The following is a 17,382-nucleotide window of genomic DNA, read 5'->3' as shown; positions in this document are numbered from 1 at the left end:
GAAAACCAACTTATCAAAAGGCATGAGAGTTTGAAAAAATGGACTTTTCAGACTTAAGTCTAAACTGAAATAGTTTGGACTTCACACACACACACATTTGCACATAGTGGGGTTAAATTTCAAGTTAAGTTTAGAGATAAGTAAGAAGTTTGTTATTAATAGTTTAATAAAAACTATTGTATTTACCATGGTCTGGCAAATCTTCCATTACTGTACCAGTGTTAGTATTAATAGTACTAATGAGGTTTGTTAGTTCAGAACAGGAATAATTAAACAGCCACACAAAAACTGAGAAATAGTAATCAAAAGGAGATTCTTCCAGAAATTGCTGAGCAGCCTTGGGGAAAAAATCCAGCCATTTCTTAGAGATATCTGACATCTGGTTCGCAGTTGAGCCGGGAAAAACAGAAATGGTTTAAAGCAGTGGTTCTCAACCTTTTCCACTCACATACCACTTTGTATTCCCTATACCATAGGTGCTCTGTGATTAGTAAGGGATTGCTTAAGGTGGCACGTGGGTGGAAAGTTTGAAAACCACGGTTTTAATTGTACCCAATTGACTCGTTATGTGCATGGTTTCATAACTTCAAAGGAAATGGGCCAATGGCAATTTTTCTCAAGCAAAATATTTCATTAACAATTGGGTCTAAAGTAGTGATTCTCAACCCTCCCTTCCCACCCACATACCACCTTAAGCAATCCCTTACTAATCACAGAGCATTGATAGCATAGGGATTACTTAAAGTAGTAAAGAACAAGGTTGAGAACCACTGACATAAAACCTTTGTAAAGTTGAAACACAACTTTATACTGAGTATGTTCCTTATGACCCACACGGAGTAGTCATCAACAATCCGAATGTTTTGTTCATGATAATGCAACATCCCTGTACGCTGGGATTCTCATATGAGTTGGTCTTTAATCTGAAAATGGTGTACGCAGAGAATTATTGAGTGAGGCTTGCTACCAGGAGCTGGTTTAGGAATTGGTGATCTGTGTGCTCTGTCAACTTCTGGTACTGTAGTTAGCAAGTCCTGACTAAACACTTCACGGCGAAACTCAGCAAAGAATTTGGTAAGGTGGACAGATTCAGTTTCTTCCTTTAGTCCAATGATTCTTAAATTGTTTCTTCTGGTCCTGGCATCCAAATCAGTGACTTCCTTCAGTAAAATAAGATTAGATCTGTTTAACACCATATTATCTCATGGCAAGTCCCAAAGTTGGGCTTCCACAAGTTCACGTGAAGTTTCCAGATCCTTTTATTTTTTTTTATTTTTGGACTCAGTGAATGTCTATATGAATATATAAAAATAAACAAATAAATTATATCCTTAAAATGCACATTGAGCCTAGAAATGACTCGTGCGTACCTTAAGAGAAAGGAAAAGAAACAGTGGACAGAGGGGAGAGAAGAAAAAGGAAAAGGGGAAAGAGCTGGCATCAACATTTTATACAATCAAATAAAGAAATAAAAATGTTAAATTACTAATAAGGGATGAAGATTAAATATAAAATATTTAATAAATAGACTAAACCAGTGGTTCTCAACCTTTTTCTTTCCACTCACATCCCACTTTAAGTATTCCCTACACCATAAGTGCTCTGTGATTAGTAAGGGATTGCTTAAGGTGGGATGTGAGTGGGAAGGGAAGGTTGAGAATCACTGTTATAGACCCAATTGTTACTGAAATATTTTGCTTGAGAAAAATTGTCATTGGCCCATTTCCTTTGGAAATGAGTCATTGAGGGACGATTAAAACAGCAGTTTTCAAACTTTCTTTCCACCCACATACCACCTTAAGCAATTGCTTACTAATCACACACAGAACACCGATGGCATAGGGAATACTTAAAGTGATACGTGAATTAAAAGAAAAAAGTTGAGAACCACTGGTCCAAACTATCTGGGCATTTAAATAATTCAAATAAGATAGTGAAATATCGATGAACATGTTATATTTATTTCTACGATTATAAGTAATTTTCTCCAGGGGTTTACAACTTTGCATTTCCATATTCCAATGATCAAGGTGGAAGAGGGAATGGGATTTCCATGTTACTGCCAAAATGATTTTAATAAATTTGATTTATTTTTGGGGACATTAACATTCATAATGGAAAATTCCCCAAAAGGAACAATTGTGGATCAAGAGGGAAGTCCACCCCCATCATTTTTGTTCAGATTTCCCCAAATTTATCCAAAAGGGTCTTAATTTCATGCATATCCAGGTAGAATGTATAAAAGTACCAATATCTATGTCACACCTAAAACGTAGATTTGTAATTTCCGATTTGCTATGATGTAACTCTGAGGTGTGAGATGGAATTGATGTAAAAAATTGAAATGGATAATTCTATACCTTGAATTAATAAGAGCTGTCACACTTTCTAAGCATAAATTTGACCAGCATTGTTGATCTCCAGAGATCTATGTAACCCAATTTTTGAAGCAGGAAATACAGAGTAGAAAGGAATGTAGTTGCATTGCCCTTTCGAACGAGAACCTCCATGTCTGTGCACATTGACAGGGCCAATGATGGTTCCCAACTTATCCCTCAAAAAGACCGGAATTGGAGATAGCAGAAGAATGTTCTATCAGTCAAATTGTATTTATTTTTAGTTTCTCAAAAGATACGAGTTGCCTCTGTCATTTCTAACAAGCCTCAATACACTGGATACCATTTGGGAACCAGGAGCTTAAAATGTTATTACCCAAAGTCAATGGTATCATATTATTTTGAAATAAAGGCATCTTTGAGAATAATCCCTTTCAGTGCTATAAATTGTTTCATCTGGTCCCAGACATAAAATACATGCCTCAATAGAGGATTATTTATTTTTTTAATTTAGAGTCCCATTTATATACAAATTCTTCTGTCATCTCTTCTTCTACGTTGCACAATCCAATTGTAACCCAGGAAGGAATGGCCATCTGATTAAAAAAGGAAACAGCAAATCCAGTTTGCAGATCCTAATTTTGTTATCATGAAAATCATTAACAGTCCGTAACTCGTCCAGTTTATTAGCAATGTGAGCAATAGATTCTTTGATATTTTACCATCATTTTTAGATTTGTTAATGCCCTTCCTCAGGTCATTAATGTCTTGCAGAATAATAGAGAATGATTCCCCAGAGGTGGAGATTTCTTCTTTTCTTTCCACCTGTAGCTCATCGTGTATTCATATTGAACTTATTTGAATTTTTGGGAGAAAAAAAAAGGAAAAAAATGACTTTGGGGAAAAGGAGTGGAGGTTGGAAGGATTGAAAAGGTCAGGAGCAGCTAATAGAAGCTGTTATCCCATGGGCTGCCAACAGGGAACTCCCCTGGTGCCCACATTTAATCCCCTGCTACCCCGTTCCCTTCGCCTATTTATTCAGGTGTCTGTCTCATTTTTGTAACTCCTGGCAAAAGGCTCAGCACCAAAATGCCCACAAACTTACTTTTTATAAATGCTGAAACCATCTGAGAATCCCGATGTTGCAGCGCAGAGCTTCAAACAATCAACTGCAAACATCAAAGGGAACTTGCACAGCGAAGTCTCGACCAGCTTCTCTCTGCTTTATGATCTCAACACTGAAACCCAACCACAGATCAGGGAGGTGAACGGTCTCTCCCCAGTACAAATTCAACAGTGGCACTGCGGAGAGGAGGAATCGGAGAATCCCTTTCCGTACTTGCTGGGAGAGAGAAGTCTCTCCCAGGTGTGAACTCTCTCTAGTGACTCTGCAGACTAGTAGACTGGGTGTTCCGATCCCACACAGGGACCAGATTTCTCCCCATCATGAACCTGCAGGTTCTCATACAGAGAACAGGTAAACGGTTTCTCCCCAGTATGAACCAGCTGATGTGTCTGTAGGCTGGAGGACTGAGAGAACACCCTCTGACAGAGGGAGTACATGAATGGTTTCTACCCAGTGTGAACCCGCTGATGTGCCTGCAGGCCAGAGAGCTGAGAGAACCCCTTCCCACACAGGGAGCAGGTAAATGGTTTCTCTCCGGTATGAATCCGCTTGTGTGCCTGCAGGTTTGACGGCTGAGAGAACCCCTTCCCACACAGGGTGCAGGTGAATGGTTTCTCTCCGGTGTGAACCCGCTGGTGTTTCTGCAGGTTGGAGGGGTGAGAGAACCCCTTCCCGCACAGGGAGCAGTCGAACGGTTTCTCTCTGGTGTGAACCCGCTGGTGCACCTGTAGGCCGGTGGGCTGAGAGAACCCCTTCCCACAAAGGGAACAAGTGAATGGTTTCTCCCCAGTGTGAACCCGCTGGTGTTTCTGCAGGTTGGAGGCACGAGAGAACCCCTTACCACACAGGGAGCAGGTGAACGGTTTTTTCCCATCATGAACCCGCTGGTGTTTCTGCAGGTTGGAGGGGTTAGAGAACCCCTTCCCGCACAGGGAGCAGGTAAACGGTTTTTCCCCGGTGTGAACACTCTGGTGTGCCTGAAGGCCAGAGGGCTGAGAGAACCTCTTCCCACACAGGGAGCAGGTGAACGGTTTCTCTCCGGTATGAATCCGCTTGTGTGCCTGCAGGCTTGACAGCTGAGAGAACCCCTTCCCACACAGGGTGCAGGTGAATGGTTTCTCTCCGGTGTGAACCCGCTGGTGTTTCTGCAGGTTGGAGGGGTGAGAGAACCCCTTCCCGCACAGGGAGCAGTCGAACGGTTTCTCTCTGGTGTGAACCCGCTGGTGCACCTGTAGGCCGGAGGGCTGAGAGAACCCCTTCCCACAAAGGGAACAAGTGAATGGTTTCTCCCCAGTGTGAACCCGCTGGTGTTTCTGCAGGTTGGAGGCATGAGAGAACCCCTTACCACACAGGGAGCAGGTGAACGGTTTTTTCCCATCATGAACCCGCTGGTGTTTCTGCAGGTTGGAGGGGTAAGAGAACCCCTTCCCGCACAGGGAGCAGGTAAACGGTTTCTCCCCGGTGTGAACACTCTGGTGTGCCTGAAGGCCAGAGGGCTGAGAGAACCTCTTCCCACACAGGGAGCAGGTGAACGGTTTCTCTCCAGTATGAATCCGCTTGTGTGCCTGCAGGTTTGACGGCTGAGAGAACCCCTTCCCACACAGGGTGCAGGTGAATGGTTTCTCTCCGGTGTGAACCCGCTGGTGTTTCTGCAGGCTGGAGGAGTGAGAGAACCCCTTCCCGCACAGGGAGCAGTCGAACGGTTTCTCTCTGGTGTGAACCCGCTGGTGCACCTGTAGGCCGGAGGGCTGAGAGAACCCCTTCCCACAAAGGGAACAAGTGAATGGTTTCTCCCCAGTGTGAACCCGCTGGTGTTTCTGCAGGTTGGAGGCATGAGAGAACCCCTTACCACACAGGGAGCAGGTGAACGGTTTTTTCCCATCATGAACCCGCTGGTGTTTCTGCAGGTTGGAGGGGTAAAAGAACCCCTTCCCGCACAGGGAGCAGGTAAACGGTTTCTCCCCGGTGTGAACACTCTGGTGTGCCTGAAGGCCAGAGGGCTGAGAGAACCTCTTCCCACACAGGGAGCAGGTGAACGGTTTCTCTCCGGTATGAATCCGCTTGTGTGCCTGCAGGTTTGACGGCTGAGAGAACCCCTTCCCACACAGGGTGCAGGTGAATGGTTTCTCTCCGGTGTGAACCCGCTGGTGTTTCTGCAGGTTGGAGGGGTGAGAGAACCCCTTCCCGCACAGGGAGCAGTCGAACGGTTTCTCTCTGGTGTGAACCCGCTGGTGCACCTGTAGGCCGGTGGGCTGAGAGAACCCCTTCCCACAAAGGGAACAAGTGAATGGTTTCTCCCCAGTGTGAACCCGCTGGTGTTTCTGCAGGTTGGAGGCACGAGAGAACCCCTTACCACACAGGGAGCAGGTGAACGGTTTTTTCCCATCATGAACCCGCTGGTGTTTCTGCAGGTTGGAGGGGTTAGAGAACCCCCTCCCACACAGGGAGCAGGTGAATGGTTTCTCCCCAGAGTGAACCCATTGGTGTGCTTGCAGGCCGGAGAGCTGAGAGAACCCCTTCCCACACAGGGAGCAGGTAAATGGTTTCTCCCCAGTATGAACTCGCTGGTGTGCCTGCAGGCTGGAGCGCTGAGAGAACCCCTTCCCGCACAGGGAGCAGGAAAACGGTTTCTCCCCAGTGTGAACCCGCTGGTGTGTCTGCAGGTTGGAGGGGTGAGAAAACCCCTTCCCGCACAGGGAGCAGTCGAACGGTTTCTCCCCAGTGTGAACCCGCTGGTGTGCCTGCAGGCTGGAGAGGTGAGAGAACCCCTTCTCACACACACCACATTTAAAGGCTCTCTCCCTGGAGTGAACGCTCTGTTGCTTCATGAGGCCGGAGGACTGGGTGAACCCCTTCCCACACACGTGGCAGATGAAGACTCTCCCCAGGGGGAACACACCCCTTACCACATACACGGCAGGTGAACAGACTCTTCCAACGATGAACACACCCCTTCCCACACCCGCAGCAGGTGAATGGCCACTCCCCAGGGGAAACTCACTCGTGCTCCTCCAAGCCCTTGAAGGTTTGAAAGCTCTTTCAGTCAAAACAGGGGAATGGACTCCCCTCGTGGAGACATACTGGTGCTGCAGCAGTGCGTCAGAGCTAGTAAATCTCCCCACACTTGGAATAGGGGAACGATCTCTCCCCAGTGAGAGCGCAGTGATCTGTTTCCAGCAAGTCCAAAGAAAGCCCCACCTCACCGCACGCTTCACTTTGGAGTGTTTTATCTGCTGTATCACTGGTCACCTGATCCTCCACTTTGGCCAATTGCCTGAAGTCCAGTTCATGCACTCAATGGGTGTAAGGATTCTCCCTGCAGTGATCTCTGTGCTCCTGATCCACCCTTAAATCTGGCTGATACTATGGTCCTGAGGTAACCAGTTGGAGTGTCAGACCACAATGTGGTGTTGTCTGAAGCTTCCTGTCTGCAGACGCACTGCTTTCTTCACCCTGTGAAGAGAAGATGGTGGAGTGAGAGTGAGCAAGGCATTCTCTGCAGCCAATGCTCTGAATTCCTGCCACCAACACTGTCTTTGCAAAGGAACCCCTTTTCCCATCCCCCAACATTGCTGCTCGGGGAGCCCTGTGTACAGTAGGGAGCGAACATGATTGACACTTGGATGTTGCCACATGAGGTGAGAGTGATTCAGTGACAGGTCTCTAATGTGACTGTAGGTGGGTCAGGTGGGTTCACTAAAATGTTGCCCCCCCATATAACAGTAAACACTGGGTTCATAATATGGTTTGTGGCTTCTCCTTTCCATCAAAACGTATCATGCTTGTTTCTCTGCTAAATTTCACCCTCATGCGTCTACCTGTCCATGCTGACCCTTCTCACAGATCATGGTCTGTGAGGATGATAGAGGAAGCGGAACAATTATTATGGGAAAAGCACACAGGATAGAAGTGGAAGAAATGGATGGGAGAATGGAGGGAACAAGGATTAAATGAGTGGCTCAGGACAAAGGGAAGGAGTTGGAGAGACTGTGCAAGTAGAAGGGGGACAGAGATATATACAAAGGAGGGTGCACCCAAGGACTGGGAGGTTTTGAAATCAGTGTGAGTAGCACGAGAACCAGGACAAAAAGGGCAGAAATGGTGAATGTAAGGCCCATTGCCAGATGATCACCAAAGCAGCCAATAAACAATCAGATGACCCTGGGGACCCACTTTCTGGCATGGCGACCCTACTCTGGCATGATAACAAGGATTCCTTTTTATGGGCACAACCATCCCTCTATAAGCCCCTTCCTCAGGCAGTGCCACAAGCCCAGGCACCACTGCCGCAGGCAGCTGGAGGAGCCTCCCCTGCTACTGCCCCTCAGTAACAGACAACTGCACCACCTGGCCCAACCTCAGTAGCAGAACGAGTAAAGACATATCCTAGAAAAAGGCCTCAGAAGCCATTACAGATGTTGGTGGCATGTTTCCCCTTTGAGTTCTCCCTCATCCTCAGGCCGGTAACCTACGGTCCAGATTTATACACTGTGGAACCCCCAGGAAATGTTACTGATAGCACATCATGCTGCAGACAGGAATGGAGATCCGGTTGGGTTTGTACATGATATCCGCTTCACCCAGACCACATACGGTGCACAACCCCAAGGCCTGTACATCATTGTGCCACTATTAATTCAGCACCTGTCCCCAACCCTGAGGAACAACCAGATCATGACTGCCTGCAGAGAAAACATCTTCTGACCTCGGCCTGCCACGATCTAACAGACGGCCTGATCAACAAAGTGACAACATGGTTTGTAGATGAGAAGGGACAACGGCGATCTGGATATGCGATGGTAAGGGACAGTGACACTGAAATAGAAGATGCTGCCTTCCACCAACCCTTATCTGCTCATCGGGCTGAACTATTCACTTTGACTCGTGCATGCATCAAAGGAAGAGATCTTTCCCTTAACATTTACAGCGATTCAGGTTATGCTTTTGTGGGTTGCCCATGTTTTGGTGCTCTGTGGCAACCCTGGGAGCTCCTTACCTTATTAGGCTCCCCCATAAAGAATGCCTTGTATGTATCAACTGTGTCAGATACCCGTCGCCAGCCTCTCATTTAGTCATTGTAACATGTGAAGAGATGCCCGTCCCCAGCCCTTCATTTGGCCGTTGTAACATGTAAAGAGATGCCTGTTCACAGCCCTTCATTTGGCAACTTTAACATGTGAAGAGGTCCCCGTCCCCAGCCCCTCATTTGGACATTGTAACATGTGAAGAGATGCCCATCCCCAGCCCTTCATTTGACCATTGTAACGTGTGAAGAGATGCCCGTTCCCAGCCCATCATTTGAATCTTGTAATGTGTGAAGAGATGCCTGTCCCCAGCCCCTCATTTGGACCTTGTAACGTGTGAAGAGATGTCCACCCCCAGCCCCTCATTTGCCTTTGTACCTGTGCAATGACACATTTAGGTAGGGAGGGAATGGTACAAGAGGTATTTCAAACAATGTGGCATCCTAACCTACGAAAAGAGGCACAGAGGAGAACGTGGGCGTGTGTTATCTGTCAGAAAAATAATCCTGGCAAAGCAGTCAAGTGCCCTCTGGGAAGGGGACAAATGCCTATGGGATCCTTTGGGTGTTTACAGAATTATCTAGAGTACATAGCTAGAAGTACCGTCTTATATCACTGACCTTTTTAGTTGATGGGGGGGAAGCAATCCCAATGTCAAGCACAACAGCAGAAACAATTCTACTACAGGACTCCCAACCATTATTAATACAGATAATGGACTGCATTTTCCTGCTAATGTAAATGAAGATTTTTTTTGTCATACTTCAGGTAATAGGGAACATGGGGGACTCTTCAAAAGAGTCAAAGCAAGAATGACAGGGGCACACATATTTGAGTACGTCTCTCCTATATGTTAAAATCACAAAAGTGTCTCAGTGTTGGGTTTTGTACCCAATTACCATCCCGCAGTGGTCAGGGAGTTCCAATAATGGCAATCCCATTTAATCAAACGGAGGACTGAGCTTGGGTATGTCACAATAATTAGAGAGGAAAGAGAGTGAACATCTTATATTGTAGATCTGCAAGCCACCTGTTTAATAATTTAATAAGTATCTGTGCATTGCACCCTTCTACATGTGGTTGAACTTGTTTACTAAGGATGGCACGTGCACAAGGTATAAAACATGGTCAGGGATTGATCACTGTACGAATGTCACTTCTCAGTTTGAGATCAACCCCCAGGCTTCATGCTCGATACCTACTCAGCACACACACTCTGAATGGGTCCTATCACTGGCAGGGGTGTTATCATCTAACTTACGTGGTCCCTGCACTCCATCACTTTGGAGAAATGGCAGATCACTCAATAATCTCAACAAAAACAAAATGAGCTATTTCTGAAACAACTATACTTAATTATCCTTTTCCCCAATTATGGGGTTGAGGAAGGTGCTCGGAAGTTCATCGATATGGCCTTTTAATGGAAAGGAGGAGAAGCAACACTGTGGAGAGCAAGGAACTGATGATGAGCCCAGGATTTACTGTTATATGGGGTCTAGTTTTGCAAACCACATTTGAGTAAGCACGTGATGATCTGAGGGAGAGCACAGGAATTATTTCAGACTTTTGAACAGAATGCTCATGGCAGCTTTTATTACCCAGAATCCTCAACGATCCAGAAACTGCTCTGTCCAACGTCTCAATAACACACATCAACTTTCCATTGTGACGTCAAAAGGATGAACAATTTCCAACCAATCGGAACCACCTGACCCACCAACTGTCACATTAGAGACCTGTCACTCAATTGCTATCACCCCACGAAACACCGTTCATGTGTCAATCGAGTTCACTCACAACTGTACACAGGGATGCCCGAGCACCAATGGTGGGAAGTAGGAGAATGGGAAAGGTGGTTCCTTGCAAAGATGCTGCTGGTGACAGGAATCCAGCTATATCTGAGAATTGAGTAAGGTTAGAGGCTGGACAATTGAGCGACAGGCAAGGGATGGGGAAAATACACAAACCTGGATGTTGCCACCTTCGGCTACAAAACTGGTCCTCACGGAATAGGCCAGACTAAGATGCAGCGAAACACAAAAGACCTTCCCTTCTATTCCTAACAGCCCTGCATTCACAGAACCTAATCTCCCTCCACCCCCACCCTGTCAATTCCCACCTTTCCTCTTCCCAAATATCCTATCCACATACAAACAACACCTTTTGTCCTTTTGTTCTCCCCCTGGCTTTTTCTTTCCTTCTGTCCAGGCACTGCCAGATATTTACTCATATCTTGAAGAAGGGCTCAGGCCCAAAATGACCGTTGACCAGGGAGGCCGCACACAAACCCATTTGATGAGTGCAGCGACACTGGGGAGAGTCCGTTCACCTGTCACGTGTGTGGGAAGGGGTATGTTCCCGCTGGGGAGAGTCTATTCACCTGCTGCATCTGCGAAGGGGTGAGATCCCCCGGGGAGAATCTGTTCATCTGCTGCGTGTGTGGGAAGGGGTGTGTTTCCCCCTGGGGAGAGTCTGTCCACCTGCCACATCTGGGAAGAGGTGTGTTCCCCCTGGGCAGAGTCCGTTTATCTGTCGCATATATGGGAAGGGGTGTGCTCCCCCCAGGAGAGTCCGTTCACCTGCCGCATGTGTGGAAGGGTCATGTTCCCACTGGGGCCTTTGCCAGAATTGTGGAAAAATAGGGAGTCGCTGATGAAAAAGCAGAGGGGTAGGGGGAGCAGCACAGGTGAACTGTTAAGAGATCATAGGTGAATACAGGTGGGAGGGGAAAAGAGCAAGATGCTGAGAAGTGACGGGGAGAGGGCAGAGGGTTTCTCTCTGACAGAAGGCAGGGAAGGGTTGGGGAGTTGGAGAAAAGGAGACAGAGAGATGAGGGAATGGGAGACTCAGAAAAGGGGATGAACAGAAATGGGAAGGCAATGTTCATGACGTCTGGTTGGAGACGCAGAGACAGAATAGAAGTTGTTGTCCCTCCAGTTGGAAGGTGGAGTCGACAATTGGGGTCCAGATTGTTGTTCCGATGGGGTTTTCCTTGCAGCTCCAGCTCCCTGTGTGTTTGTATAATCCCAAGTCAGCCTGCTGCACCTATTCATCGGACTTTTCACCTAAACTGCATCCAATCTCCTGGGTCACTTCCCCTTTGTACCTGCTGGCCTGGCTGGTACGGACAGACCCTGTCTGACCTGGACCTTGATGGACATTGAATTATGTGACAGGAAGATTTTGGCCTCGTTCTTGACTCTTAAGCACCTTTTGGGTGTTGGTATCTCCACACTCAACAGCATGTCACTGCGTCAATGTCCTTTAAAACACCCCCACCAGTGCCTGTGCCCCTGTAATGCTATAATTTTGTTGCTCCAAAACAAATCCACATACAGCTTTTAATGACTTTGCAAAGTGGTACTTGTGTGTGCACAGTAAACCTATTCTCTGCTAGTTTGGCAGGGAGCTGTGGAGCATTTTAACAGATTTTGACAAAAAGGGCGTTATTAATAGAAGTATCGGTACAGACGTTAAAATGCACACATGGAGAGTGTAAAAAGTTCAGCTTTTGGAGAAGATATGGGTGAAGAGAAAAAGTACTTTCAGAACCTTCAGAATCAGAAACACCAGCACAGACAAAGTATCACTAATCAGTATCATCAATAAAAGAGCTGCCATCCACACAAAGGGTTAAGTTAGTCACATAATGGGGAAGTAGTTGTGGAAAGTTTTCTCTCTCTCCCTCTATGAACGAACAGGGGAAACTGAAGGGGAACCAAGAATGACAGAAGCTGTTAATGCAGGGAAAGCAGCAGGGGGGGAGGGGGGGGGCAGAGATACACCAGGGCACAAACGAGGACATCGTGGAGATCGGGAACTTCAATGATCATCAGTCTGTTCCAAATCGTTTCCCTCAAACAACACCAGTGAGCCAGCCTTGGGGTTGGGATCCCACAGCGATTTTTCCTGCCAGCATGGACCAGTCCTTTCTTTCTTGTGCTTCTTCTTTCCTGGTGTTTCCCATGAACTGGTGTTTCTTTGTCAACAAGCTCACTCAGCGTGTTCCCCACCCCCCCCACAGGCCATACTTCTTAGCCCAGTTAGTCAGCGCTGCACTTAATCTTATCTGTGTTCTGTCATATATTTTTCTCTGTATTCTCCTGGCTGCCTCGCCAAATGTCTCCATATCCAGATCTGTACCTTCTCCTCTTTAATCAAATAACTCACTACACCAGACGTTCTGAACTCGCTGACCGAGTCCTCAGTCCAATTCCCCCAATAGTCGAGTTATGACACACTGTCCAATTCCCATGCCCCAACTCATTATCCAATTCCCCATCCCCCAACTCACTATCAAATTCCCCATCCCCAATAGACTGAGTCCCCTGATTAGCTATCCAATTCCCCATCCCCAACAGTCTGAGTCCCTTGACTCACTGTCCAATTCCCCATCCCCAACAGTCTGAGTCCCCTGACTCACTGTCCAATTCCCCATCCCCAACAGTCTGAGTCCCCTGACTCACTGTCCAATTCCCCATCCCCAACAGTCTGAGTCCCCTGACTCACTGTCCAATTCCCCATCCCCAACAGTCTGAGTCCCCTGACTCACTGTCCAATTCCCCATCCCCAACAGACTGAATCCCGACTCACTGTCCAATTCCCCACGCCCTAATAGACTACGTCCCCTGACTCATGGTCCAATTCTTAATTTCCCCCAAAGACTGAGTTCTACCAGACTCCTTCCCAATGATAATAGGAGTCATCTTGCTCACTGCCCAATTCCCAAATAGACTGAGTTCAGTTCAACTGACCAAGTATCTCAAACTCACTGCCCATTAAAATACACTAACCTCGTGTAATCCGTATTCCTTCCTGCAGCTCCTTTTGTGGATCCCGTCAAGGCATTCCAGTCAACATTGGGCGAGAGACTGTTCCACCAGGGGATCGACAGTGAGAGATCAAGGTAAATTTACACTGGGGGCCTATCTCCCTCTGTTTCTCCAACACTGGCCCGGCCACTTCTTCAATTTGACTTGATCCATGATTCCTGTCTTGGGATTCTGCCGACTACACGAAATGTTGAAGGTGGACCTGAAGTTGCTCCAAAACAAATAATACAGTTGCATAAACAAAACTTTACAAAGTGTGAGAAGTCTGTTACAGCAAGAAAACAGACACGAGCTGCTAACTTGCATCAAGGAACTTAAAAAAAAATCACAGCATTTTTATTTTGTTATTGCACGTTTCTGAAACCATTGAAGAGGCTGCTCCTTACAGTACACATTCCTTGAAATTCTCTCGTGATTCATCAGTCTTACACCACTCCACCAAATGAGGAGTTCCTTATCCTTGAATCCTCTTTGGCCACAGGGAAGGTGCCGGAGGATTGGAGAACAAAAAATGTAGTCCCCTTGTTTAAAAAAGGTAATGGGGGAATCCTGGGAATTATAGACCGGTGAGCTTTACATCAGTGGTGTACAAACTAATGCAGAGGATTCTTAAGGATACCATCTATGATCATTTGGAGAAGTAGTCTACTCAAGGATAGTCAGCATGGATTTATGAAGGGAAGGTCATGCCTCACAAGTGTAATTGAGTTTTTTTGAGGAGGTAACAAAAGAAATTGATGAGGGTAGGGCAGTAGATGTGGTCAACGTGGATTTAGCAAGGCATTAGACAAGGTTCCCCCTCGAAAAACTCATTGAAAAAGTCATGAGGCACAGGATCAGTGGATTAAAAAATCAGTGGGTTGTAGGAAGAAAGTAGAGAGTAGTAGTGGAAGGAAAGTATTCTGCCAGGAGGTTGGTGACTAGTGGAGTGCTACAAGGATCTGTTTTGGGACCCCGCTCTGTAATTTTTATAAATGACCTGGATGAAGAGAGAGAAGGATGGGTCAGTAAGTTTGAGGATGACACGAAGTTTGGAGGAGTTGTGGGTGGAGCTGAAGGTTGCCGAAGGTTACAAGAGGATATAGACAGGATGCAGAGTTGGGCAGAAAAGTAGCAGATGGATTTCAATCCGGATAAGTGTGAGTTGACGTATTTTGGAAGGAAAAACCAGAAGGCTGAGTACAGGATTAATTGTCGGTTACTTAAGAGTGTGGATGAACGGAGGGACCTTGGGGTTCAAATCCATACGTCCCTCAAGGTCGCTGCACAGGTTGATAGGATAGTTAAGAAAGCCAATGGGATGCTCAGATTCATTAATGGGGGATTAAGTTCAGGGGTAGAAAGATCATGTGACAAATCTACAAATCCCTGATGAGACCACACTTAAGTTCAGTTCTAGTCACCTCATTATAGGAAGGATGTGGAAGCCATGGAGAGTTTGCAGAGGAGATTTACCAGGATGTTACCTGGATTGGAAAACAAGTCTTATGAGACAAGGTTAGTAGAGCTGGGACTTTTCTCTTTGGAGCATAGAAGAATGAGAGGAGACTTGATAGAGGTCTACAAGATTATATGAGATATAGAAAGGGTGGACAGCCAGGGCAGGATCAGCAAACACCAGAAAACATATGTACAAAGTTAAAGGAGGGAAGTTGAGGGGAGACATCAGGGTAAGTCTTTTTTTAAAAAAAAACGAAGAGTGTGTGGATGTCTGGAATCCCTTGTTGGGTACGGTGGTGGAGGCTGGAACATTGGGGCATTTAAGAGACTCAGACAAGGATGAAAGGAAATTAGAGGGCGAAAGCGTAGGGAGGGTTTAGTAGGATTTTTAAATAATACATGGGCCAGCACATCACTGAGGGCCGAACGGCCTGTACTGTATTGTTCTGTTTTATTTGAAAGGTAAATAATAAAGAATGTAGCCCCCAAATGCACTCCCCCACCCCACCCAGATGGGCTGACCCCCACCCAGATGGGCTGACCCCCACCCAGATGGGCTGACCCCCACCCAGATGGGCTGACCCCCACCCAGATGGGCTGACCCCCACCCAGATGGGCTGACCCCCACCCAGATGGGCTGACCCCCACCCAGATGGGCTGACCCCCACCCAGATGGGCTGACCCCCACCCAGATGGGCTGACCCCCACCCAGATGGGCTGACCCCCACCCAGATGGGCTGACCCCCACCCAGATGGGCTGACCCCCACCCAGATGGGCTGACCCCCACCCAGATGGGCTGACCCCCACCCAGATGGGCTGACCCCCACCCAGATGGGCTGACCCCCACCCAGATGGGCTGACCCCCACCAATCCCCAGTGTAACACCCTCCCCATTCCCTTCCCAGACCTATGTGACGTCCTCCCCAATCCCTTTTCCCCTCCCAGTCCCTAGAGTAATGTCCCCCCTTTCCCCTCCCAGTCCCCAGTGTAATGTCCCCCTTTTCCCCCAATCCCCAGTGTAATGTCCCCCCTTTCCCCCAATCCCCAGTGTAATGTCCCCCCTTTCCCCCCAGTCCCCAGTGTAATGCCCCACCCCACAGTGAACAGCGGACAGGGTGATAATAGGGACAGGCCCGACAGGAGAGCTGCCCTTGTTGAGCCCAAATTCCTGCCGGGAAGAAGGGCCCCGTCTCCGGGCCTTTGGACCCAGTGAAGTTGGGCCCAATGTGGGTTTATGTGGCTCAGACACAACCAACAACCGACAACCGACCCAGTCACAGCCCCACGGATCAGCGGCTGCCCCTCGGACCACCCGCTCCCATCGCCAAGTAAATTCAAGCTCTTACACATCGACAGCGCTGACTCGCATTAACTAAGAGACCAGCGAAGCCTCCTATCCCACAGCACAGAGGGACTAACATGGCCAGTCCGACATGTGATCAGAAAGGACCAATCACATCAACGCTCAACCCGACCTGCACATACAAAGGGCGGCCAGCAGGTGGTGATGTGTACAAACAGGGTCCATGACGTCACCTGCTTCCTGATCTCACCAGTTCATTCAACCTCCTGGTCCCACAAACAAGACCATCTCCCACTGTCATCCTGATCCCACCCTGAATCAACAGGGCTTCCCCACCTCCCCCATCTACAACATTCCCCTCCCCACTGTTACAAGATCAAACCAGCAACCACAAAGCCGGCATATCACACAGGGGTAAAGAAGAACAATTACTTTATTAACAACAATTCACCTTCAAATTTTAATTCAAAATCTGCCCCCCTTTTATAAGAATGCCCACTGTTTACTATGCAAATTTCTATAACAGTGTAAAACTAATAAATTCCCCAGCCTCAATATAACATATGCAATTAAAGTCTGTTACATTTCCAACCAGCCCACAGAAAAACTTAGACACAAAACACACAAGACTCATAAAAACTTTGATCTCAACTGAAGCAAAGATATTTAACAAAATTCAGTTTATTTGGTAAACTTAAGCCAAAAGATCTTTGAGACAGAGAGAGAGAGAGCACAAAATTCGAAGTTGTCTTGTGTTGCTTACAGAGAGAAGAACAACGACTTGGTCCAGATCCTTCTGATGGCCTTCGGAATGTTCATCCCTTAGTGAAATCCCAACATTCTAAACTGTCTTCCAGACAATGACTCATGTTTTGAGCTTTCTCCAACTCCACAGGACCCCCAGTGGTGGTTTATCATCCAAGTCCAGAATTTTCTAGATAATTTTCTGCACATGCTCAGTCCGTCTCCCACTCTCACAGCAGAGTCCACCTTCACCTTGGCTCTCTAAGGCAAACTCTCACTTTTCAACACAAAATCACACAACACATAGGCCAATACACAACACAGAACTCTGAAACACCTCCCCTGCTAAAGAAAATTGGTCCACAAGAACAAATTTTTAACAATTAATGGAAGTATTACATAAGTAAAATGAATACTTCATTTTTTACAGTAAGTATGTGATTAGATTCATATCTACACAGATTATCATCTTGATAATCTGCTATTACTTTATCCATCCCCTTTATATGTGTAATAATTAAATCATACTCTTGTAATAGTAAGCTCCAATTCAATAACCGTCTGTTCTTATTTTTC

The 17,382-nt window shown here is 46.8% G+C and overlaps 1 protein-coding gene and 1 long non-coding RNA gene across 3 annotated transcripts; one reads left to right on the top strand and one right to left on the bottom strand.

Annotated features, from left to right (window-relative positions):
* Positions 1-1,883: 1,883 nt before the first annotated feature.
* Positions 1,884-16,251, bottom strand: LOC138744981 (zinc finger protein 850-like). 2 transcript variants are annotated; one of them, XR_011345910.1, is made up of 4 exons: positions 16,106-16,251; positions 13,280-13,529; positions 6,464-6,915; positions 1,884-2,932 (listed from the first exon to the last, which is right to left on the bottom strand). XR_011345910.1 is itself a non-coding variant. In XM_069901946.1 (3 exons), exon 3 carries the CDS (start codon positions 6,288-6,290, stop codon positions 3,909-3,911), a length of 2,382 nt encoding a protein of 793 aa, XP_069758047.1. In that variant the 5' UTR covers positions 6,291-6,915; positions 13,280-13,529; positions 16,106-16,251; the 3' UTR covers positions 3,815-3,908. The 2 variants fall into 2 exon arrangements, 1 of the variants encoding a protein (XP_069758047.1); XM_069901946.1 differs by lacking the exon at positions 1,884-2,932 and having other exon boundaries at positions 3,815-6,915.
* Positions 10,230-13,563, top strand: LOC138745073 (uncharacterized). Its single transcript, XR_011345993.1, has 2 exons — positions 10,230-10,400; positions 13,308-13,563. It is a non-coding gene; the product is annotated as an uncharacterized lncRNA (long non-coding RNA).
* Positions 16,252-17,382: the final 1,131 nt, after the last annotated feature.

This window comes from Narcine bancroftii, chromosome 1, assembly GCF_036971445.1.
Source record: "Narcine bancroftii isolate sNarBan1 chromosome 1, sNarBan1.hap1, whole genome shotgun sequence".
Lineage (NCBI taxonomy): Eukaryota > Metazoa > Chordata > Chondrichthyes > Torpediniformes > Narcinidae > Narcine > Narcine bancroftii.
This window is presented reverse-complemented; position numbering and strand designations above follow the sequence as displayed.